Source organism: Theobroma cacao, chromosome 3 (assembly GCF_053813885.1).
Source record: "Theobroma cacao isolate CCN51 chromosome 3, ASM5381388v1, whole genome shotgun sequence".
NCBI lineage: Eukaryota > Viridiplantae > Streptophyta > Magnoliopsida > Malvales > Malvaceae > Theobroma > Theobroma cacao.
Genome location: NC_142641.1, coordinates 5,406,781 through 5,432,532, shown reverse-complemented (window position 1 = coordinate 5,432,532; position 25,752 = coordinate 5,406,781). Strand labels below are relative to the sequence as shown.

Sequence of the window (25,752 nt, the reverse complement as noted above, 5' to 3'; positions counted from 1 at the left end):
ACTCACAATGTCTAGAATGAGGATTTTCGAAGTACTCAGATTACTGGTCCTCGGGTGCAATTTTTTTGCTTTTATCGGAGGACTCACCACCTTAACACAGTACAAAATCGAGAAACTTACTTCATTGGTACTAAATTGAATTTAAACTAATTTAGACTACTAATGTATGATATGGAATGCAAAATGCACTGGTAACCATCTAATCCCCGGTATTGGCCTAATTCGACTTATCACCCGATTAATTGGCCAACGCATCCAATTTAGCTCCAAAATTCTCCATTTCTTTTCTAATACCTCAATTCACCAAACATTATTCAAATAACACCAATTTCAGCATCAAAACCCTCCCATTTCTTCATGGAAAAATTCGGCCATTACAATGCACTAACACCGTGATTTTTCCTACTTAATTTTTCTCACCATTATTCATCATTTTCTAAGTCATTTCTCTTGAAATAATAACAATCCATCACCCACACACATCAAGGAAGATTCAGCCAATGAAGATTCATGGGGAAAATGGATTCTTTTCTTGTTGTTTTGCTTCTAAATGTGCTAAACTAACTAAAAACACTAATATATCTTAAAATCAAATCAATCTAACATCTTTCTCTCTCCATACCCATTTTGACCAGCCATGAATTCATCATGAAAACATGTAATTTAACCATGGAAAATAAGGAGAAATGCTTAAGGAAAATAGATTTCAAGTTTAAATTGAAAAGTCCTACCTTTTTCACTTGTTTTTCTTGATTTTCCACACTTTTTCTCTTGAAATTCTCCACCTAGGGTTTGTTCTTCCTTTGTTTCCCTCTTTTCCTTGCTTGGCCGAATATTTGGAGAGATAATAGGCTGATTTATGTTGATTTTTAAGCTAAATAATAAAATATTCTAAGCTTGACACTTGTCATTTTCTTATTGGTCCATTTTTAAAACTTTAAAAATTTAAACTTTTTATCTTCATCACATATATTTTCTCACTTATCCATAACATAAGAAGTCAATGAATGAATTCTATGAGCATGACAAGTGTTAGTGGTGTAAAATTACAATTTTCCCACTAAGGTGACAAAATTACCATTTTACCCCTATGCTCCGAAAAATACGGAGATTATAATTTTCACTTCTCAACCTCAAATCATACTCCAAGAAGTCAAATATGATCAAAATCTTTCAAAAAAATTCTCATCTTGTCCTCAAGTGGCAAAATTACCATTTTACCCCTAGATAGTGAAATTTCTAGTTTGACTCCAAATTGATTCTCGAACTCCGAATCACCATATTAAATCATTCCTGGACTTTAAAATTTTCAATTTCACCCTAAAATCTCTATTTGATCTAGTTCGAGACTTAAATCAATTTTGTTGTACTTCTAGGTACAATACCTACTTTTTGTAAATTTTTCGAGACTCTATTAGCATGCAATCATGCTATCATCACATGTATGTTATGACAAGTATTTTATAAGATCAGGCTTTACATCTTTCAAGTAAACTCAATTAGTATCAATTTATATATTTTTCTAAGTAATAAATGTTCAAAATATTATTTGAAAACAAGAATTTACATGCTCACCGAGCTAAGTTACAAATCTAACCTTAATTAAAAAGTGAGGTTTCACATCCAATAACGAGAAATTTGGGAAAATTGTTGGCTGTTTCCAATATCTTATTCTTACCAGACTTGATATTTGTTTTGTGGTTAACAAACTCTGTCAATTCATGCATAATTTATCAAGATTTCATTATCAAGCATTGAAGAGAGTATTGAGATATCTTAAGTGAACCTTATTCCATGGTCTATTCATTAAAAAGGAAACTACATCCTTGCAAGTCTTCACATAATCTTATTGGGTAGAAAATCTTGATGATAGGACCTCTACTTCTACCTTTATCGTATATCTTGGAAGCACACCAATCTCTTGGAGTTCAAAGAAACAGAAGACACTAGCCAGGTTCTCTAGAGAAGCTAAATATTAAGCTATTGCAACTACTGTTTCAAAAGCAACATGGATTCAGTATCTCCTTCAAGAAGTTCAGATAGTGCTACCTAATTCTCCCACTGTGTATTGTGATAATTAGTTAGCAGATGCACTCACCAAACCTCTACCCAAACATAAAGGACGACATAGATTAAAAATAAATGACATGTGACCTGAAAAAGAATTGTAACATTAGCAGACGAGTCCCTTGTCAGATTAAAAAAATTGCTACCCTTGGAAACATGAACGGTGAATTAAGCAACTAATTCCATGTCTCTCAAAACACTTATATTTCATTTAACCAATGATATTATATATAAATAATAAAAATTCACGGAAAAGTTTTGAAGTTTTAAACATTTCCGAGTAGAGTTTATAGGCATAATTAAAGTGAAAGCAAAGTTAATTAGCTCATGTTTTTCTTATTGAATTGGTTCCTGTAACAAGGAATCTAGGATAAAAAAGTATAGGCGATCGTTTCACAGCTGGGAGGCGTCGCACGTGGCAGTCTGTGCCTGAATAAACTTTTTAATGCCCTATGCATGGCATATACGTCACACTAATCTAAGCCACTTCTCACCTTTTACTCCTCTTTATAAACTCCTACTTGCCTTTCTCTACTCCACCCTCACACCAAATCAAACAAACATCCTGATCTCCTCCCCTCTCCTTTTTGCACTCTTCTTCTCCATGGCTGTCTCCGTTGATCCTCTCGTTGTTGGTCGAGTTATTGGCGATGTCGTCGACATGTTTGTTCCTACTGTCACCATGTCCGTCTACTACGGTTCCAGGCATGTCACTAACGGCTGTGACATAAAGCCATCTACGACAATCAACCCTCCCAAAGTTAGCATCAATGGCCATTCTGACGAGCTTTATACTTTGGTTCGTTATCTTTACCAATTGGAATTGCGCTATCTAAACTATACGCATGAAATTTATCCTTTGATTTCTCTGTATCAGCTTTGTAGCCTTTTCCATTATTTCTTCAAGGGAGGCTATGATCGTTTAATGCATGTTAATACATCTATCTGACGGTTGATGCTGGTGATTGATATAGGTGATGACTGACCCCGATGCGCCAAGCCCCAGCGAGCCAAGCATGCGTGAATGGGTTCATTGGTCCGTTTCTGCTTTCATGGGTTCCGTTTTCGTTTTCTTTGGAATACTTCTTTTGGGTAGTTTTTACAAATGTTCTCGACCATTTCGTAAAACATCATTCACTTGCCTTCTTCCCTGTTTCAGGATCGTTTCTGACATTCCTGGAGGAACCAACCCCACCCGAGGTAAACGATAGGACCCTAAAATAGAATACTTTCTATTACTATGTATTCCATCTTATAAATATTGTCCTCGCTAATTGGACTTTTATAGTATTTAAATTTTTTATTTTGATTTATTATGTTAAATATTAATAATTTAAAATTGCGTATATATCGAAAAGTTTTCATTAAAACAATTATGAAGTATTTAGGAACCTAAACAAAATTTAACATCAATATTAAATTTCAAATAAAGAAAGCAAATTACAAAAAAGGGTATGTGAAAATGAAAATTTAAATAACATTTTTGAATAATTAGAATTTAAACTTTTTGTGAAATAAGAACGTTTTATTTTCATATGAATAAATTATAATGGATTAAGTTTTTTTTTTAATTTTTTAGTAATTTATGATGAAGAAAAATTAAATAAGAAAAAACTCAAAAATCAAACCAAATCTTGTACTTTTAGCAATTTTTGGCCTTTCAATACGAGGAGGAGGTTGCCCAAAATGGGTGTCAGAAACAATTCTTGCATGCATGCCTGCCGCATCCTAGGCAATAATGCAAGAACATCTCAAATTTTCAAGAAGAATCTCTAGGGCCTACATTTATCACAAGAATTTGCAATAATCACAAATTATATTTCCTCTTGAAACATTTTCCATGATCCAATACTGCCTTAGCAAATGCTGTCCAGCAGCAAAATTGTCTTACATGACTGCTAAAACCTCATCTTGGCTCTTTCTACACCCAATACTTGCCCTTTCTCCCTTTCCAATTTCCCCCGTTTACCTTGTCCATTGCATTTGCATGCATCGCCTTCTATGACACATGGTTAGTTCTTTGAACAACAAGTATCAGCTCACGTCCACGGTGACACGTCCATGCTACTTGTCAGGATAGCTGCTTTGGATTCTTTTACACCACATGGCATGTTATAAGACTGTCCATGTGGCGACAAGACAGAAAATCGGCCTAGAAAATATCAATGCCAGTTCATCATGCTTTAATAATTGGAAAAATGCACTAAACAACTCGACCCAGTAAGCTGAAACCCTATACCATGAATTAATGAGATTAATTATATAAATTTGTAGGATCAATATATAAACAGGTTTTAATTAACCCTAAAGTAAATACTAGAATTGTTTGATTGTTTAATTAGTCATATATATAACAATTATTTTTGAAATTAAATTATTACTTCTGTATTACAAAATAGTATTAGCCAACCCTAAGTTGCTTCAATCTGGATGTTTTCAGGCTTTAGGATTTAACCCCGAATTTTTTTCAGTTTCAAAGCACATAATGATATAAAGAATAGTAAGGATTAATGTTATTTCCCCAACAAACAAAAAAAAAATAGAAAGTAATGTTCGTTTGTTCAATTTTTCGATTGTTTCTATCGTCATTTGTAAATAGTATATGAATGCAATTAATAATAATTTTACCAATATCCAATACTTTGTTTCTGACGTCTCTCATGCAATGTACGAGGTAAGTTTTCTAGCTGGGGTAATCCAAATTTTGGGGATTGTTACAGGAAAGGAGATCCTGGTTTACATGGGGCCACGCCCTCCTGTAGGCATTCACCGCTATATTCTGGTGCTCTTCCAACAAAAGGGTCCGTTGGGGCAAGTGCAGCAACCAGCATCACGGGCTAACTTCAGCACTAGGCTCTTCGCTCAGCACCTCAACTTGGGCCTGCCTGTGGCCACGGTCTATTTCAACGCTCAAAAAGAGCCCGTCAGCCGAAGGCGTTGAATGTTGACTGGATCAAAAATAAAAAAGACATGGCATATAGTAAGGCAGGAACAGTGCTGACCTCCTCCTACTTTGGCTCTATGGAAGAGTATGTTTAATTAATTAATAATATCAGTTTTATGTAAGTAGTTTGGCCAAGTGTCGTGGTACGTTCGAGAAGTGTAATGCTACTGCCTATGTATCTCTTTTATACGTTTGGTTTGCTTTAAATTTGATACTAGTTGCTAACCACCAGAGCAGTCAAAAAAGTTCTCCAGCTTTTACGAGGAGATATAAATTTTTATTTATCACAATTTTATTTATATACACTGAGTGGTGGATTTAGGATTTTGTATGAGAGATAGTTAAAAAGTAATCATATAAAGTCATGGATCAGATCAATGAGTTGATTTGGAATAAAAAAATTAATTACTTTAAAATAAAATTAAATTATAATATAAAATTTTATTAATAATTTAAATATAAATTTTTAAATTTATCAATATAAATAAATATAAAATAAAAAAATTTAACATTAGATTTTCACATTAACTATCGCAATAAATATAAAAAAAATTAAAATTAACTTAAATTTCTTACCACTACTCCAAATCAATACATTTTATCTATGTAGGAGTGGTAACGTTAATCATTTTAATTTTCATGCACATAAAAAGAAAAAAAAAAATGAGAGGTGGCTACCGCGACCTCTAGCCGCCCCTCTCCCACGCCCCTGCTTATCTTTGAAGCATGTCATGATGACACCTATTTAGTTCACGTGTATAATTTTTTAATTTAATAAATATTTATATAAATTTATATTTAATGCATTGATAATATATCGACGTTATATTTTATGATTAATCAAAAGATTATACTTCATTAATGAATAAAATTCTAAGTTCATTAAGGAAATACAGTGATTTTAACGGAGGTTGAGGAAATCTGGAGTCTTGGCAAACAGATGGGAATCTCTTCGATTGGTGATGAAAGGTCGACTTTGAAGCAATTTCAATCTTTTTTTCCCCCCCGACCGTGCAGGTGGGTCATTCTTATTTTTTATCTGATTTTTTTATGGTGAATCTACGGTTGTAAAAGAGGATTAAAGAATGTGGAGCAACCTATTGATTACCAACGAAGCTGTTCTCGGTTTTTAAGGTGGAAAAAAGTACTGGACTGCTCGTTTGACTACGGTTTGGAAATTGGAAAATTGTCAAAATTGGTTTTTTCATGGGTTTATAATTTTCGAGAGTGATGCGATGGTGTGGCGGATGTCGTCCCATGGATGATTTTTGGGTGCTGGCTTGGTATTTTTGAAGTTGATCCATGGAGTTTGTGTGGTGTTTTCTTTCTTTTTGGTGGTCTTCAAGGTGATGGACGGCGATGCCTTGTACTCTTTCCAAGATCTTGTAGTTCTCCGAAAGAAGAATTCCTAAGCCACACTTCAGCAGGGCTGATTCAAGAACGACAACGAAGGAAGAGATCAAGTCTCAAACACTTCAGGTTAATCAGGAGTTGACCAAAACATTATAAGCATTGCTATTACAGCAGGAGGCATCTGATCAGTTGATGTGTTCAAGGAGAAGTTGGGGATAATCAGTGCATTTGTGAGCTGAAAGACGATTGGAGGTTGAGGATCGAAGCTTGGATGTGGAGCACCTACAATTTGTCGTTGTGAGTAGAAATTAAATTAAATGTGATACATGACACCTATTAAAAGTGCTGCCATGGTACCAGATTATATTATATATGTAAATTTATATAAATGCTTAGATGTATGTGCCTAGGTTAGATAACAAAAATGTAGATTTGTGTGTGATTGTGTGCCTTAGTGCAAGCCACCTAGTGGCCTATGTTGATTATGTGAGCCTAGACTAGGAAGGCTAGAGGATATGATAAGCATATAGGAGTAGATTACCCTAGACAATTGACTCTTTTGATGAATCTTGAGCATTTGATGCCTAAGAGACTTAAAGGCATTTAGAATCATATTGAGCTAATAGACGATTTGAAGGTCGTAAAATGTGATTTATGTTTCGAGGTGGACATATGGAATGTCGAAGGTACGATGGCCTTATTTGTGGATATGTGTTCTGTTCGATGGATAAATTTTGATCGTTGATTGGATTTGAGATTGAGTGGAGTCCGTCCCACTGTGACTTTGTTATGTACCTGCAAGGATGGTAATAAGTAGGGACAATGGTAATAGTCTCGTTTGTAATTACCGCCTGTAGTGTTTTGATGCCACTCGTCTAAGAATACTCCGAGTGATGTTGATCGTTGGGAGATTACTCTAGTCAATGACTTTGATTCTCCGGCTGTTGCTTCCACACGCACGTGATTTTTTTCTCTACCAGTAGCTTTGCCTTAAGCGTGATTTAATTTTCCATGATTGACCATTATGCGTGATTTGACTATGTCCAGAGAAAGACCACTTGATGATTTGACTCGATTTGTGTATTGTTGTTGATTTATCACGTAAGTGTACGTATCGTTAACAAATAATACAATAGTAAGTAGAATTCGTTCCCACGGAGAATTGAATTAATTCCTAATTGCTAACTACTAAAATTCTAACAAGTTAATCCTATTCAAACAATTAAATTTAAAATTATTAAAAAGAAAAATTGAAACTAATAACTAAAACTAATCTAAAATCTATCAGCAAAATTATTTTATTTAATTCGAGTGACTACCAGACCTAAAATTATGATGTCTTTTAATACTTCATCTGATTATTATCTCTTTCTCTCTTAACTTAGTTTAATGGATTAAATTACTAACCTAGAGTCCTAAATTATTTACAAGTCTTTGTCAAGTTTCTCAGAAAAATACATTTTTCAATTAATTTACTATATCTCTATGTAAATTAAATTGAAAAAAGATTCATTAAGTTTGTGCTCTAATTTTGGATACACATGACTTATAGGTTTATGTCCACCCTACATGCAAATTAAATCACCTAATCAACTAAGTGTATTCAATCATACACTATTATAGTCAAGGTCTACCTAAATCTCCTTCGTTAAGGTTTAACCTAGATTTCCAATTCAATCTAATTAGTGTTCATGCAATTTTAAAGCACTAAGAATAAAATAAAATAAATAACTTAAATCTATTAAACATAAGTAAAAAAGGGTAAATAAATCAGACTACGTATTGAGTTCAATCATAATCTTAGATAAACAATTTAATTTCTCATCAAATCACACATCATCATAAAATAAAGTTTAAACATTAAAACTAAACCAAGAAAAATAAAGAATAAAGAAATTCCAAGAGTGAAACTCTTGATCTTCAAATCTTCTTGAATCCTTCAATTTCTTTTCAACTTTAATGATACTTTTTTTCAACGATTTTCTGGCTTGAATCTCAACTGTTAATTTGGTGTCTTCCTCTCCCCTCAAAGTCCTCCGAAAGGTTATTTTATATGGCTTTGAAGTTAGACCAAGTTAGGTGAAGAAAGAAGTCAATTCCAATCAAGATTTCCTCATCAGACTATGTGGGTCGCAGTGTCATGAGCCAACCTTGTATTGGATTATGATAACGTAGAATTGTCTGGGAGATTGAGTCTTTTGTACTTGTAAGGGAAATGTCCCTCTTTCAAATAATGTAATGGCTCGTGATGACACATCCACAAATACTTGTTAAGTCTTTAGGGGGAGACCCTTTAGAAAAGGAATGTCTTCATGTCAAGTATTGTAATGGCTATTGGTAGAATACTTGTAAAATCTCATAAACTCTTTATAGGGGGTGAGTAGTCGGTGGATTGTTAGGCTGCCTCAATGGTAAAGGTATGTTTGTAACGAATCATCTAGGGCTGCCTATGGCTCGACGATGGCGTGTCTCAGTCCTTTTGTAATTAATTTCATATTAATAAAACATTTTTCCTTTTTATAACTCAGTGGTTGCATATATGGCATTCAGTATGCCTTCGATTTTGATGTGGGTTCTCTTAGTCTGATTTGTTATTATTATTAATGTTGGATCAGATATAATCAAGTATTGATTGACTTGTGTGGAAGCGTCCACTCAAGTGCTGCACGGACTATCGCATATTTAGGCAAAGGAGTGTAGTTCGTGACAGTTGGTATCAAAGCATGGGCGAGACATGCTAATTTAAAGTGTACCAATGGTGACCACATGAAATGCACCCGAAGACCATCAAAGGATTGATAAGATAGAGGTCGTGGTGGCCACGGTAAAAGCTCAGATGGTTCTGCGTGAACAAATAGATGAAATTGAGGCAGTCTAGTAAGAACTGTCAGAGATGATTAATACTCTAAGTGATGAGACCAGGGATGCATTGAGCACTGTCCAAGGCAAGATTGGAGAACTGAAAGCTCAAGTAAATCTTTTGATTATTATTACAAGTAATGCCATTGGGAATCTAGGAGATCAAGGGAAAAAGGCCAAAGTGTCAAAACCCAAGCAATACGAAAAGGTCCGAGATGCTAAGGTGTAACACCCTGTACTTTGATATGTTGACTAATAGAACTTATCGGATACCAATTGAGGTTAATTAGAGTATTTAAGAGTGATGAAGGGTGCAACGAATATCCTAAAATAAAATATTCCACACTTGAAGCAATAGCAATTAAATAATAATATTTTTATTGAAGATGAATTAATGATATAAAAAGTGATTCGAAAGTGAATTAGGGCATAATAAGACATTTTAGGTGCCAAGGAGACAAGTGAAAAATTTTAGAATAAAATAATATTAAAATATTAATATTTTATTCGATTTCGAAATTTTTCATAAAGGAAGAGTATATGGTCAATCTAAGTGGGGGAGAAGAAGAACGAGGAAATTTCAAAGAGCAGTGACATTAATGGGCCCTACGTGTTTTTATTAAATAAAGCTAGCGTGGGTAAGTAAATATTTCAATATTTTGGTAATACCGCATTAAAGCATGAACTTGATATCTTATTGATACAAGTATTAAGGAAGAAAAATGGAAAGAAATTTGAATTAAAAGATTGTGGGAGGATACAATTAAAAAGGGTGAAAACCTTGAAGGGTAAAATAGTAATTTTACCATTAAGTTAGTCAAAGCTTCTAAAGGAAGCTTTTACTTTTCATCCTTATCCCATGGCTGGTTCTTATCTCCAGCCACAAGATATTTTCCTCTTCTTTTCCAAGCTCCACACCATTTTCAAGCTTCCATGCCAATTTCACCTTGCCACCATGTATTTGAAAAGAAAAATGGCTACATTTTGCAAGGAAAACTGTACTCTTGGAACAAAAATAGATGAGATCAGTTGGAAGAAACGAGAAAAGAAAGAAAGAAAGGAGAAAGGAAAGAAGGAAAGGAGAAAGAAAAAGAGAGAAAGGAAGAAAAGGCTTGGTTTTGGTGATTTAAGCAAGGAAAGGTAAGGATTCTTGTTTTTGGCTTGAGTAATCTTTGAAAATGAGTTAGTGACTAAAAGAAATGTCTTGTGGCAGCAAAGATTGGGTTGATTGGAGAAAAATGGGTGACATACAAGCCAATAAACTCGTGGGTACATGATGGACTTAAAGTGGAAAAAGAAAGCGGTAAGCTTAACACAATGTTTTAAAGCCTACGGTTAGTTGAATATTGTGAGGAATTATGGTTGTTGAAAGGATCCATTTGCATAAGCGAGTTGAAAATTGTTAAGTTTGTATGGCATGTTGTTTGAAAGAAATGAAAAAAAGGAATATTGTGTATGGAGGATTGAGAAACAAAGTATTGAAAGTTAGATAGATAATGATGCATGTAAACTTCGAAATAATCGAGTGAAAGTGAGAATGATTGTTGCTACCTTATATGTGGGTTATGTGTGAAAATATAAGACGAATTTGAATGAAAATGGCTAGAAAAGGGTTAATATGGGTGCTAAAGTCATAAATAAGTTACCGGTAATTATAATTTAAAGAATTATGCAAGCAAAGGATAAAGGTAACTTTGGTAAAAATGTGTCAAGATGTATATGAATATGTAATGTTAAGTGAAGAAAAGTGGTGATTCTAGCATAGTATGAGTTATTAACATGATGGTAATGTTTGAATAAGGAGGAAAATGGGAATGACAAACACTAAGATTATTAGATTTGGTTTATTGCTAGGAAGTGTGCAAATGGAAAATGGACATCGTGGTGATCAACTAAAGGAGAAAACATACTCGGATAAGTGGCGAAGTGATATCCTGTCGTTGTAAGGTGGGTGGGGGGTGCCTATTTCAAAAAAATTCCATAGTTATATAATGTTATACGGTTTATAAATGTTGCCAGATTTCATTAAATACAATTGTGGAAAGCATGAGCTATTAGCCTCGATAAGAGATTTCTAATGGATTTACAATGATTTTGTCAAGACCCGAAACTCCCCCCGGGCCCGTGACAACCGCCGCGACGTCCCGATAGGCACTCATTACCTCGAATGCTGATCGAAACCCCACAAGGCTTAGCATCAGCTTCTGCATCTCCCCGATGAGTGACAGTTATTAAATCTTGCATTTCAAGAAATCATAAGTCGTTTCCAAATCAAAACAATAAAATATTATTTTCTGGCTCATAGGGGCATTTTCGTTATTTTTCTTCGATAATACCGAAACTCGCCAAAAACATGGTGTAAAAGCTAAATATGTTCATACATATTTTAAATCAAATAACTAAAGTATAAAATTACTTTTACAATGACACGTGGGCCCCCAACTAACCAATAAGATGCGAGTTTGTGGACCTATAATTTTGACAATGCAAGGTTAACTGAAGTCCTTGATGCAATCGGCTATCTCGAACCTAAAATGTGGGGAATTGAGGGTGGTGAGATTATAAAATCCCAGTGAGTAAACAGACACCATATAAACTATCTAAAGGCGAGTAAATGGAGACAATTAAAAATAATTAACTTCAGTAAATTTTTCACATCACGAATATTCATTTCAACCAAATAATCAATATGGCTCTTGAATTACTCAAAACTTGGCTCATGCCAAATCCTGTACTAGGGGACACCTGGACCAGGGGTATCCAACCGAGTCCGCCAAGGCTATTAAAAATTCATATTTCGTGAAAATCATATTTTTATTTTGAAACATAGTCGTTCCTTAGCATTGGCTGAGTCTCACTCTCACGTGGTGGTCCACCTGAAGTGCATTAAAAAAGCCCACCTCAGGAGATACCCTACGCGCCTCTACGATCGAAGTGAGAATATAAAGGAGTTTACCGTGCCCCTCTAATAGACTGGCCCACGGAACCCCCCACTACTGCAGTAGCTAATCTTTTATCTACCACTTGATTTATAAAATCTTTTTCTGCATGACATGGCAATTTATCGCAACCTAGCCTCTCAAGGCTAAATAAACAGTACAAATAATTCTAACACCAAAATCAATTTAGCCATTAATGCTCATTTATTGTCATAAGCCATTCAATTTAAAACTATAAATTTACAACACAAGCAGGCAGTCTCCAATTACTCTATTTTCAAAACCAGTATTCAATTTTTCAAAAAATTTATAAAATCATTTTATAAAATCACAATTTCTCCTAAAATATAGCAATTTACCATTTAAACCCATTTTCTATAAAATCATACAATTGTATAAAACTACTCTAGATAATTAAGACGATAATAAGTTCACTCACAGTTTCTGAAAACTAAATTCGGGTACTCCAACTATTACTCCTCGAGTGCGATTTTTTTGCCCTTGCAAGAGGATTCGCCACCTTGACAAATTGTACAATTAAGAGGTTTACTACTTTGGTACTAAACCAAAATAAACTAATTTATACTACTAATGCATGATATGAAGTGCAAAATGTCTAAATTTTGCCTAAACGCGGTGTTAGCCTATTTCGATCTTTTACCCGATAAATCGATATACGCGTCCGTTTAAACTCCAAATTAATTTTTTTCAATTTCTATACCTCAATTGCACCCAAATTGACTTAATGTTCCTCAGTGTGGTGCAAATTGTCAGTCCTGGTAGCAAATTACGAAAATACCCCTAGTGGGTAAAAATTCGTATTTTTGCTCTGAAAATTCACATTATTTTTCTAGGCTCATAATTCATCATTATTCATCATAATTCCTCAAATAAACATCAAGATCAGCAGCCAATATTCCCCTAGAAAATTCGGCATAATGGGTTCAATGGGAGAAAATTATTTCTCTAGCTTATTTTTGCTATATTTCAATATAACCTAACTAAAATCACTTAATTCAATTAAAATCAACGAAAACTCAAGCTCAAAACTCATCCATGGAGGTTTGGCCAGCATGGGCGTCCATACCCACTTTCTAATTTTGCATGGAAATGAGAAAAAAATGCATGGGTAGTGAAAATCACAAGGAAAATCAATGAAATTTACCTTTTTAATGTTTGATTTCTTGATTTCTCTTGATTTTCCCCAACTTTTTTCAGCTAGGGTTCTTATTTCTTTTCCCCCTTTTTCTCTCCTGGTTTGGACAGCTGAAGAAGATGAGAATTCTGAAAATTTTGACCTTTTTAAAGGCTAAAATAATATAATATTATTTTATTCATTTTTTTTGTTTTATTAATTTCTTAAATTCTAGCCATCTATTTGTTTCCAAGTTTTCACCATACACTTGTCCCACATATCCATAGCTTAGATAAAATTCTCAGACTTATCCAAAGTCTTGGTGGAGTAATTTTTTGAAATTACACTTTTGCCCCCGTAAAAGTCAAAAATTACATTTTTGCCCCAAAAACTGAAAATTTGCCCATAGACATATTTTTCATCCCTTATACTCATACCATTCTCCAATTTGTCAAATGTGATCTAAATTCTCTCAAAATCTCAAATTTTGTCTACGAGTGGAAAAATAACGATTTTGCCCCTACACTCCAGAAATAACCAAAATTAACCTTTTTCATTGCCAAACCCTCAAATTATACTCTAATAAGTTCAATATAATCAATCTTAATCAAACGGGATTAAAAAAAATTCCATATTCATCCTCAGGTGGTAAATTACCATTTTGCCCCTAGAATACTTAAACTCCGAATTAACTCCATATCGGACCTCAAACTCTGAATCCTCATTTTAAATCAATCCATGGGTTTTAGTTTTCTCAAATTCATCATCGATTCTCTATTTAAACTAGTTCAAGACTTATTTAACTGAACCGTACCATTAGGGGCAACATAGTCATTTAACTTGTTTTCCGGGGCAATTCAATATACAAACATGCTATCCAAAACATGTGAATGATATATCACAGATAATTAGGGTCTGGTGTTACAGATTTATACATTGTTATTATGGAAAGCATGAGCTAGTAGAACTCGCAAGAAATTGTGGATACAAGTTGTTTTGAAAATTGTTTTGGATATATCTATAGATGAGCTATATACATAAAGTGTTTTAGAAACTGGGAAACAAGTCTTTTATATTGTTTTACCTTCAAAATCTATGCCTTGTATTTGTGGGTGATATGCATAGTTTAACTGAAATAGTTAAATGATTTAAAATGCAAGTTTTAAGCATCGATTTAGTCTGATCTTTGAATAAGAGAATACACCATGCCTTTTTATGTGAAAAGTAATTTGAAAGGTTATTGAACCTTATTTTCAAATGGTTTTAAGCGAAAGACTTGGAAACCTTAATGTGATTTTTGAAAATGGTTTTGACAAACCAAGTGCGTTGAGAGTAGGCCGACTGTCACTTTGGTTAATTGTGACCCTCGTGCACGAGTGAGCTCTAGCTAATGAACCTTTGGGTCACCAATGGACTGTTAGGCGTGGCGGGGGCCACGACTTATGATATATATACGTGGCTAGGCCACAAGTGACCCCGGTTGAGTAAGACTTCCAGATGTGAGCAGTAGCGACCACTTATTCTCTAATGTCAGCCAACATCGTGGAGATTGCCATGGCTATGGGAATTCGGTGGAGTAAGACAATCAGATTGTTATTATGAAAAGCCCGGCTCTACAATATGTTTATTATGCCATTCCTACATAAGAGTGCATGTTTGCTTACTTGAGTACCTCGAAAATCGTTAAAGGACGGCAATGGACCAAATGGTACAATTAAGTTGAATTAAGCTTCGAACTAGTCCAAATAGAGATTTTAAGATGAAATTGAGAATTTTAAAACCCTAGAATGACTTAAAATGGTTATTCGGAGTTCGAGGACCGAGTTGGAGTGAAATTGGAATTTTCATGACCTAGGGGCAAAATGGTCATTTTGCCACCCGAAGTTAAGATGTGAGTGTTGGATGAAATTTTTTACTAAGATTGATCATTTGGAGTATAATTTGAGTTTGAGAAGTGAAGAATTTTAATTTCGACATTTTTTCCAGGATAAGGGCAAAATAGTCATTTTGCCACCCTATGGGCAAAATTGTAATTTTACACCACCCAACACTTGTCATGCCCATGGATTTCAGCCATTACCATTTTATATCATGGATAATTGAAGGGTTTTATGTGGTGGTGGAAGAAAGCTTAATTATTAAGTTTTTAAACATGGACCAATAACATGGTGACAAGTGTCAAGCTTGGATTATTTTATTATTTGGCTTTAAAAATCAGTCCATAACCCTCCCAACTCATTTATCTTGGTCGGCCAAAGAGAGAAAAAGGGAAAAAAAGGAAAAAAAAAAAACCCTAGAGAGAAAAATTCAAAGGGAAATTGTTGATTTTCAAGGAATCAAGCCATTAAAGGTAAAATTTCTTAATTCTAGCTTGTGATCTACCTTTCCTATGCATTATTTTGCATTTTTCATGGTTGAATCACAAGATATCATGAAGGATAGTGTGCTGATCAAACCTTACGAGAGAGAATTTGATGAAGAATTTAGTTAGAAAACATGTTATTCTAGTGTTTTTAGTTGTTTGGTGATGTGTAGTATGAAAAGTAAGCAAGAAAAATTCATGTTCTTTCATCACCTTCATTGGCTGAATATTCCATGTGGAATATTGATGATGAATTTGATTGAATTTCAAGTGATTTGATTAGGAATGAATGATTTATGGTGTGAGAATCAAGCATGAAAAATTATATTGTTAGTGCACTCACCATGGCCGAATTTTTCAAGAGAAAATGTGAGGATGATTTTGCCACATTTTAAGTTATTTAAATTGTGTTTAATGATTTGGAGTATTGGGAGAGAAATGGAATTGTTTGGAGTGAATTGGACATATTGGCCAATTAATCGGGTGATAGATCGAATTAGGCCAATACCATTTTATTTAGGTACATAATTGAATTTATATTGAACACCGTATTTAGATAGTTACCCGAGTATTTCACATCCCATTTCATGCATTAGTATAGAGCCTGAATTGGTTTTACAATGGTTTAGCACAAATGTAGTAAATGGCTTATTGTGCATTATGTCTAGGTGGTGAGCTTTCTGGCAAAAGTAAAGAGATAGTACCCGAGAATCAAGAATCGGAGTACTTGGAACTCGATTTCCATTACAGTGAGTAACCTTATCATCATCTTGATTATCTGAAGTGAATTTTAAGTCATTTTTGTGATTTTATGGAAAATGAGTTTAAATGGTAAATCTTTATGTTTTATAAGCAAAATGTGATTAAATGAAATGATTTTATAAAATTGTCTTGAAATTGACTGATGGTTTTGAAAATGGAGTAATTGGAGACTAGTTGTTGTGTTGTAAATTATGGTTTGAATTGAATGGCTTATGATAATGTGGGCATGAATGGCTGGATGGGTATTTCTGTTGAAAATGTATAAACTGTTGTTTGCCTTGATAGGCTGGATAATGATAAAATTGTCATGTCATGCTGTTGAATTTTTATTGAATTGGTGGGTTATAGATTGGTCACTACAGTGGCGGATTCTGTGGACCAACCTATTTAGAGGGGCATGAAATCCGAGTATATTCTTACCTCGATCGGAGAGGCGCAGATGGGTAACTCCTAAGATAAAACTTTAGAGTTCACTTCACGCTGAACCACCACGTGAGGGTGAACTCAGCCAACGCCAAGGAACGGCTATGTTTTCAAAATAAAAACATGATTTATGCATGCATGACTTTTTAACAACCTTGGCGTATTCGGTTGGGATAGCCTCAGACCAAGGTATCCCTGACAACTGAATATGAGAATGATTTTGGCACGAGCCAAGCTTTTCAGGAAATCATAAGCGTCGTTGTTTATTTGGGTGAAATGAATCTATTTTATCTTATTAAAATGAGTTTGAAAGGCTGTGAATCATTTTTATGCTAATCTATTTTATCTGTCTCCATTTACTCAGCTTTAGATATTTTAGATGATATTTGTTTACTCACTGGGATTATATAATCTCATCACTCTCCTTTCTACCCATTTCAGGCTCAAGATAGTTTGTAGACAGCTGATATCGTCGAAAGTTACAGTTGGCTTTACTTCCTCAAAAATTATAGGTTCCCAGCCTTCGTTCACTTTTGTCATTTGGGGGCCCACTTGTCATTGTAAATTTAATTATATACCTTGACTATCTGTATTACAGTATGTATGAATTTATTTCGCTTTTGCGTTACAGAAATTCCTTACAGATAACTCTATAAAAATTATTTTATAAGAAAATGAAATATTTTATTAGATATTTTTATTATATTCAAATAGTCATAATTTCACTTTAAATGAATGTTTTAGACATCTAAACTTATTTTTTATTATGAAATATGTGTTTTGCACTCGCATACTACATTATTAGCTGGTTTCGAAATTTTTAAGAAAAAATGACCAAAATACCCCTAAGAGACGAAAATTATTTTTTTATTATTTTGATTTGAAAATAGTTTATAATCTTTTAAAATATGATATTAGCAACTGTTGCTCGCAAGGGAGGTGATAAAACTTATATTAAAGCCTTGCGAGGTTTCGGTTGGCATTCTAGGTAATGAATGTCTATCGGGACATCGCGACAGTTGTCACGAGCTCGAGGAGAGTACCGGGTCGTGACATATTACGTGGAACTAGGTCTACGTGTTGATATTATACTCTCCTACTCGAGAGCCTTGTGAGTTTTCAACGCATACTTTCTTGTGTGGTAGGGAGTTAAGATTTTCTCTACAGCTCCCATTATTTAAATGAAACCTTTCAATGCTTACTTGACAAACATGAGTTGACTTAGGTGGTTGTACACTTTGATTTCTTTACATGCCACACATTTTGGGAGCGTGCATACCTTTATACTGTATTTCATATTTTGATGGCAAATGATGTTTCCAGTAATTGAAACTCTTTCTGTTGCACTTATTTTTAGCACTATTTTGCCAAAGAAAGCATTGTGTTATGATTTTACGATATTATTTTTACAAGGCACAAATATCCTTCCTGTATTTTGGTTTATAAGATTAGCATTTTATATTCTGGTTTTATCATTCAAATGATCTGTTTACTACTTGTTTCCCATCTACTCCTTGCTCATGGAGTCGATGATCACTGAATCTGTGAGACTCACCCCTGTATTTCCCTTTTGCATATAGTGATTAAAAAGCGAGCTATTCATCAGCATTCATGGTCCACTGCGATGTAGGTAAAGGCATCTCCTAGTATACTATTCCGAGTCGCTCCGCTGCTAGAGGTCGAGTAGTAGCTCTTTATTTAATTAATTGTAAATGGATAATGGCCTTGGTACAAGTATTAAACTGGAGATTTAAGACTTCATTGTATATACTTATGACTATATGTTTTAAAGATTGAATTGATTATTGTAATTGTGGTTCAAGATATGATACGAAAGTATATGGTTTGAGCACTAATATGGATTGGTGAACGAATATAGTGCATTATGGGGAATCTTTAATAAGGCTTGCTTGGGTCTAGTGGGCTATGCCTATTAGGCCCATGCCCTAGTCATGGCCCAAGATTCGGCCTGTGACATAAGGAGCAGGAGAACTTCTTTTTTGATACAGAACAAAATTTTTGAGCTGTGCGCACTGAGTCAAAAAAAGACAAAGTGGCGATGGCTTCAATGTATCTTGCTGGAGATACAAAGCTATGGCGGCTTCTCAAATTCATTAATGGTGCGTGATGTATCAACATTTGGGCAGACCTAAATTAGGAATTGAAGAACCAATTTTTCCCTTAGAATGTTGAGTATATGGCGTGACGGAAGTTATGGGAGTTGTCACAAATGGGATCAATACAAGAGTTCATGAGGAACTTCTCTACTTTAATGTTAGATATCAAGAATATGACTGAAAAAGATAAATTGTTTTATTTCCTTAAGGGCCTGAAACCATGGACGAGGATGGAGTTATAGCAATAGAGGGTACAGGATGTGACTTAGGCAATGGTGACTATTGAGCACCTTACTGATTATAATGAAAACTTGAACAAAAGAAAATACCCTTCATCTAGGACCGGTAGCTCTAACTCAAACAGTGGGGCAAAATTTCTGCGAGTAAGCAGACCCTTAAGTGAGGGAGATGATAGAAGACCACCTGCTAGAGATTCGCCCTAACCGAGAATAAATAAGGCATGGAACTTCAAGCCATGGCCATTGATATCTTGTTTCTTGTGCAAGGAATCTCATCGAGTAACTGATTGCCCTCATTGAGCAGCTTTTAGTGCGATATGTACTGCCATTAAGACACCCCCATCCCACACCATAATCGAAGAAGCCGAGGAAGAGCTAGCACGAATATGTTCTATTCATTTCCTCAACGCTTTGCAAGCACAATTAGAAAACATAGAGAAGGAGCCCCAACGAGGTCTAATATATGTAGAGGTGTTGAATGAGAAAAGTACCAAAGCCATGCTCGACACAGGGGCTTCAGACACTTTCATCACCCTCGGAAAGGCAAAGAGGTGCGATCTTAAAATTGAGAAGGATTTCAGATAGATGAAAGCAGTTAACTCTCTAACTTCAGCTATAATGGGAAATGCTAAAGATGTAAAGATTAAGATTGGCTCTTAGGAAGGGAAGATAAACTTGACTGTAGCCATTATATATGATTTTTATTTTGTATTAGGCTTAGGTTTATGATGAAAGCACAAGCCATCCCTTTCCCTGTCACAAGTTGTTTAATGTTTTCTAGAGAATGACGATGTGTGGTACTTGCTACAATCCTACCTAAAAGTAGGAAGAAGATGATATCAACTATGCAGTTTAAGAAGAGGATAAAGGAAGGCGAGCCATCCTACATGGCCATGCCCATCTAAAAAGGTGAAGATAACAAAAACCCAATACTCGAAGAAGTGAAGCTGGTTTTGAAAGAATTTGAAGATATGATGCTAGAACAACTAGCAAAGGTCCTACCGCTGAGACGATCTATCTATCATGAGATAAAATTACTTTCAAGAGTCAAGCCACCTGTAAAAGGGCCATACAAGATGGCTTTTAGAGAGTTAGCAGAGCTAAGAAAATAGTTAGACAAGCTGATTCAAGCTGAATTATCCAACCATCAAAAGTAACTTTTGGAGCCTTAGTACTTTTTCAGAAGAAGTAGGATGGGAGTTTACGATTATGAGTGAATTATCGAGCTTGGAATAAAGTCACAGTTAAGAATAAATATCCTATCCCTTTTATAACAGATCTCTTTGACTAGCTAAGTAGTGCAAAGTATATTTCCAAAATAGATTTGAGATCAAGTTACCATTAAGTAAGAGTGGCCGAGGGAGATGAGTTGAAAACCACCTGCATAATGCGGTATGCCACATTTGAATTTCTTGTTATGCCTTTTAGACTAACCAATGCTCTTACTACCTTTTGCACTCTAATGAACTAGGTGTTTCATGATTATCTAGACAAGTTCGTAATGATCTACTTAGACAATATTGTGATGTACAGTTTGACCTTAGAGGAGTATCAATGGCATTTGAGACAGGTCTTCCAAAGGTTACACAACCATCAGTTATAGGTAAAAGGGGAGAAATGTGCATTCGCGCAAACCCGAATCTAGTTTCTTAGCCACATTATTAAACAATAGCATATCCAAATGGACATGCAAAAGGTGAAAACTATCAAAGAATGAGCCACCCCTAAGAATACAACTAAGCTTTGTTTTTTCTTGGGGCTAGCCAATTATTATCAGAGATTTATGGAAGGATATTCAAAAAGAAAAGTAGCATTGACAAAATTACTGAATAAGGGATAGAAGTGAAACTAGACGTCGTAGTGCCAAGAAGCCTTCGAAGGTTTGAAGGACATGATAATGACGGATCCTGTGATATCACTCCTCGATATTAGAAAGCCTTTCGAGGTACAGATAGATGCATCAAACTTTGCCCTTAGAGAGGTGTTGCTACAAGAAGGACACCCAATTGCATTCGAAAGTTAAAAGCTGAATGAAGCTTAGAGGAGATACACGACACAAGACAAAAAACTACTTGTAATGATTCAATATTTACTGGCCTAGTGACACTACTTGCTAGGATCACAATTCGTGGTTAAGACTAACAATACAGCCATAAGTCACTTTTTCACATAGCCAAACTTACAGCTAAGCAAACAAGATGGCAAGAGTTCCTAGCCAAGTTTGATTTCTCCTTCGAGCATAAAGTTGGAAAAGCAAACCATGTAATGGATGCCTTCAGTAGGAAGGTCGAATTTGTAGCTCTAAGGGTGTTCGCTCCAATGTCAGCCAATAGAGTTACCACAGATATCCGTAATCTGATTAAGGAAAATTTACATCGAGACCCTTAAGCAATGGCCATTAGGAAATTAGTGGAGAGTGGAAAGTCAAAATACTTTTGGGTGGAAAATGGACTCTTACTAATAAAATGACCTCGTATATTTGTTCCAAGAATAGGAGAGCTTTGACAGAAACTAATGCAGGAATGCCACTACACTCCTTAAACAGGACATCTAGGTTGGTAGCAAATTGTTGCACTATTGAAACAAGGTTATTATTGGCCTCATATGTGACAGGATGTGATGGATTATACGAAGACATGCCGCATTTGCCAACAGGACAAACTAGATAGACAGAGACCGATGGGAATGCTCAAACCTCTATTAGTGCTAACATAACCTTGGGAAAGTTATCTTTTAGACTTTATTGTAGGACTTCCTAAAGTGGGGAATATGACAGCAATCTTGGTAGTGGTGGACCAGTTTTCTAAGTACGCGATGTTCATTCCAGTATAGAAGTTTGGCTCTGTAGAAGAAATAGCTCGCACGATTTTTAAACATGTGGTAAAATATTAAGGTGTTCTAAAAGCATTATTAGTGACAGAGATCCAAGGTTTACTAGCTTTTTTTGGAAAGAGCTGTTTAAGCTATTAGGGTCAGAATTCAACGTATCTTCCAGTTATCATCCACAAACAGATGGTCAGACAAAATGCTTTAATGGGTTATTGGAAGAATACCTGCGACACTTTGTATAGGCAAACCAAAAGAATTGGCTTAACCTACTAGATGTAGCTTAACTATGTTTCAACTCACAGAAGAGCTCAACCACCAATAGAACCCTTTTCAAGGTCATCACTAGACAACAACGTAGACTTCTTCATACCTCAATGGAATTGTATACCGGGAAAAGCCCACTAGTGTTTAACTGTGCTAAGGAGTGGAGGTAAAACACTGAAATTACCAGAGCTTATTTAAAGAAAGCCTCTAACCAGATGAAAGAATGGGTAGATAAAGGTCGAAAGGAGAAATACTTTAAGTTGGGAGACCTGGTGTTGGTGAAGTTGGTACTTGAACAACTTCGATTCATAAGAAAAAGAGATCGAAGACTAGTGCGGAAGTATGAAGGCCCAATATCGGTGGTAGCTAGAGTAGGGAGGACTTCCTACAAGATTGATCCATCCAAGTGGAAGAAGGTACACCTTATGTTTCACGTCAACAATCTGGAACTGTTCCATACAGATCCAATAGATACAAGTCAGAGTCGAGCCACAAGAGCTGCCATTAACACCAAGCCACCATCACGGCACTAAGTAGAGGAGATTTTGGCAAAGAGGACAACGACCATTAACTGACGACCGACACAAAAGTATATGGTGATACAGGAAGGTTTAGGGCTAGATGAGATCACCTAGAAGAAGGAAGCTGACCTCCTTGCCTTTCAGCAGAAGATTGAAGAGTTTTAAGCCAACTAATTAACAAGGACGTTAACAGATTGAGTGGGAGAGGATCTCATAAGCCAACCTTGTATTGGATTATGATAGCATAGAATTGTCTAGGAGATTGAGTCTTTTATATTTGTAAGGGAAATATCCCTCTTTCAAACAATGTAATGGCTCGTGGTGACACCTTCACAAATACTTGTTAAGTCTTTGGGGGGAGACCCTTCAAAGAAGGAATGTCCTCATTTCAAGCGTTGTAATGGCTATTGGTAGAATACTTGTAAAATCTCGTAAACTCTTTATAGGGGGTGAGCAGTCGGCAGATTGCTGGGCTGCCTCACTAGTAAAGGTATATTTATAGCTAATTATCTAAGGCTGACCCTATGGCCCGACAATGGTGTGTCTCGGTCCCTTTGTAATTAATTTCATATGAATAAAACATTTTTCTTTTTATAACTCAGTGGTTGCATATATGGCATTCAGTATGCCTTTGATTTTGATGGCATTTGGTATGCCTTTGATTTTAATGTTAGATCAGATATAACCGAGTATTGGCTGACTTTAGTGGAAGCATCCACTCAAGTGCCACACGAACTATTGCATACTTAGGCAAAAGAGTGTAGTTCATGACATGCAACCTTGTCCAATTAATCAACAGAAATCATAATCGCTCTAGAACTACTACAATATATCAACTTGAACAAGATTTTGAAATACCTTCCAGGATGAAATAGGCAAGGTGGAAAACATAAACGTTGTAGATTTGTCTCTTATTTTTCTAATAGTTCAAGAATCATCTCATTTGGAGCTCTATAAAGAGAGTTATGGCCGAAATACCAAAACATATGCAGTTAAAATCTGCACCTTGAAATTGCTCATATTCTTCCACTAAAATTCTTCTTTCATCACCTACAAAAGTACAAATAAATCTGTAACAACTTATCTTAACCACATTAACACCAAATTAAGAATAAAATTAACTAAGATTAGATTGACTTACCTAAATTAACTAATTTAAAATAATTAAATAAAACTTATTAATTTCTATGTATTATTACAAGAACTAAGCTAAATTACTATCAAAATTAAGCTGAAATAATTATATATCAGAGACATATTTGATTTGAAATTGATACGATACTTCCACAACTAGAGTGTGCCGTGGAGAATAATCTGAATGACTTTGAATGGCTTCAAGCATAAGACTAATGAATTGTGTGATGATATTTGGAGAGATTAAGGATAATGATATGCCTTCATATTGGAGACCTTTGAGATAATGATATGCCCTTATATTTGGAGATGTTAGTTAAAACATTGATATGCATTGATAGTGCACATATTTTATATATGTGGTTTAATATATATGATTTTGATTTTCTGCATCACTCACTCATTTGTAAACCATGTGCAAATAAATAAGCCACACAGCTATGTGGCAAAGGTTGTCTAGCAACAAATCGATTTTGGCATCTGCTAAATCCCCATCTGCTGTGTTTGTTGCAAGCTTCAGCTCCACATTTGATTTTGTTATATATGTAGCCACACTGTGCCATATGACTTACATAAGGGTTGTTATGTATAAACCCGCCATGGATGGCCAATGTATGGCTTTATGAATATTTGTAAGGATTATGAGCCAGGGATAATGTACTATATGGAATTCTATTATGAATATTTGATTATTAAATTCTTTAGCTTTATGTTATAAGTTTCTAAACTCTGAGGCTTGCTTGGGTCTAGTGGACTTGCCCACTAGGCTCATGCATCGGTCACGGACCCTAGGCCAAGGTCGTGATAAGGGGGAGTTTAAGTTTGAAACTTTGTTTTGGTTATTGTTATTTACATTTCATGTTTTTAAGTTTTCAAGTTAGTTAAGTTGTTAGTTTTCAATCAGGTGTTTTTTTTTTTTTAAATGTTGACTATGAGAAGTGCACCATTCCTTTGACTTACTTATCCAATGTAGAAAACTAATTGTCTTATTATCTTGTGCTCTTAGTAAGTGTGAATATTGTTTGGATATTTTGTTAAACTTTGTTGCTAAGCACCATTATAAAATGTGAATTTCCAACATGTTGAGCACATTCTTTTTGTTGTGAATAATTATGTATATTTAGAGAATATTTATGTAAGTGTGAACATTTAAATAAATTCTTGAGTTCTAGAATTTGTTTTAATTTCTCTCAAGGCAAAGTCATAGGCTACACTTAGTTAGGGAGATGACTTGGGCCATTTTTGGATCATTTAAGCTTTTTGAGCCTACCATGCTATTTTTTGTCCTTAGTTACCCTTTTTTAGCCTAATTTTTCCTTTTCTTTGATAAAACACTTAGTAAATAGTCATGGCTTGTAAATAAATTTCCACTTTAACACCCATCACTCTTGAGTACATTACAACACCCTTAACTTTTCAAGCAAATTAAGTTAATTGAGAATGAGCTATTAAATATATATTGTTCCTTGAGGACATTAATGATATGTTTTGTATGTCTAGTGTTGAGAGTGTATACGTTTACACTTAGGCGAAATTTTTGAGGAAATATGATAAGTGATGAATAAACTCTATCGTTTTGAATTGTTATTAGTGATAATTGAGGGCATGCTTGTGTGGATTGAAATTTATGAAAGATTTGAGATTGTGGAAGAGATTTAGAATGAGTTTAGACTTTAAAAGGAACAATTTTTATGAATTTAAACTAAAAAAGTCAATTTTAGTGCATAGAGGGTTGATCTTGTGAAGTAAAAAAGAGGATAAGTCAATCATTCTAGTCCAAGATAGACTATAGGCCCTCCATAGT

The 25,752-nt window shown here is 34.9% G+C and overlaps 1 protein-coding gene across 1 annotated transcript; it reads left to right on the top strand.

The window, feature by feature from the left end:
* Positions 1-2,599: 2,599 nt before the first annotated feature.
* Positions 2,600-5,200, top strand: E12A11 (PEBP (phosphatidylethanolamine-binding protein) family protein). Its single transcript, XM_018116946.2, has 4 exons — positions 2,600-2,866; positions 3,042-3,103; positions 3,227-3,267; positions 4,788-5,200. The coding sequence occupies exons 1-4, from the start codon at positions 2,672-2,674 to the stop codon at positions 5,006-5,008; spliced, it is 519 nt and encodes a 172-aa protein (XP_017972435.1). The 5' UTR covers positions 2,600-2,671; the 3' UTR covers positions 5,009-5,200.
* The last annotated feature ends 20,552 nt before the right edge of the window (positions 5,201-25,752 follow it).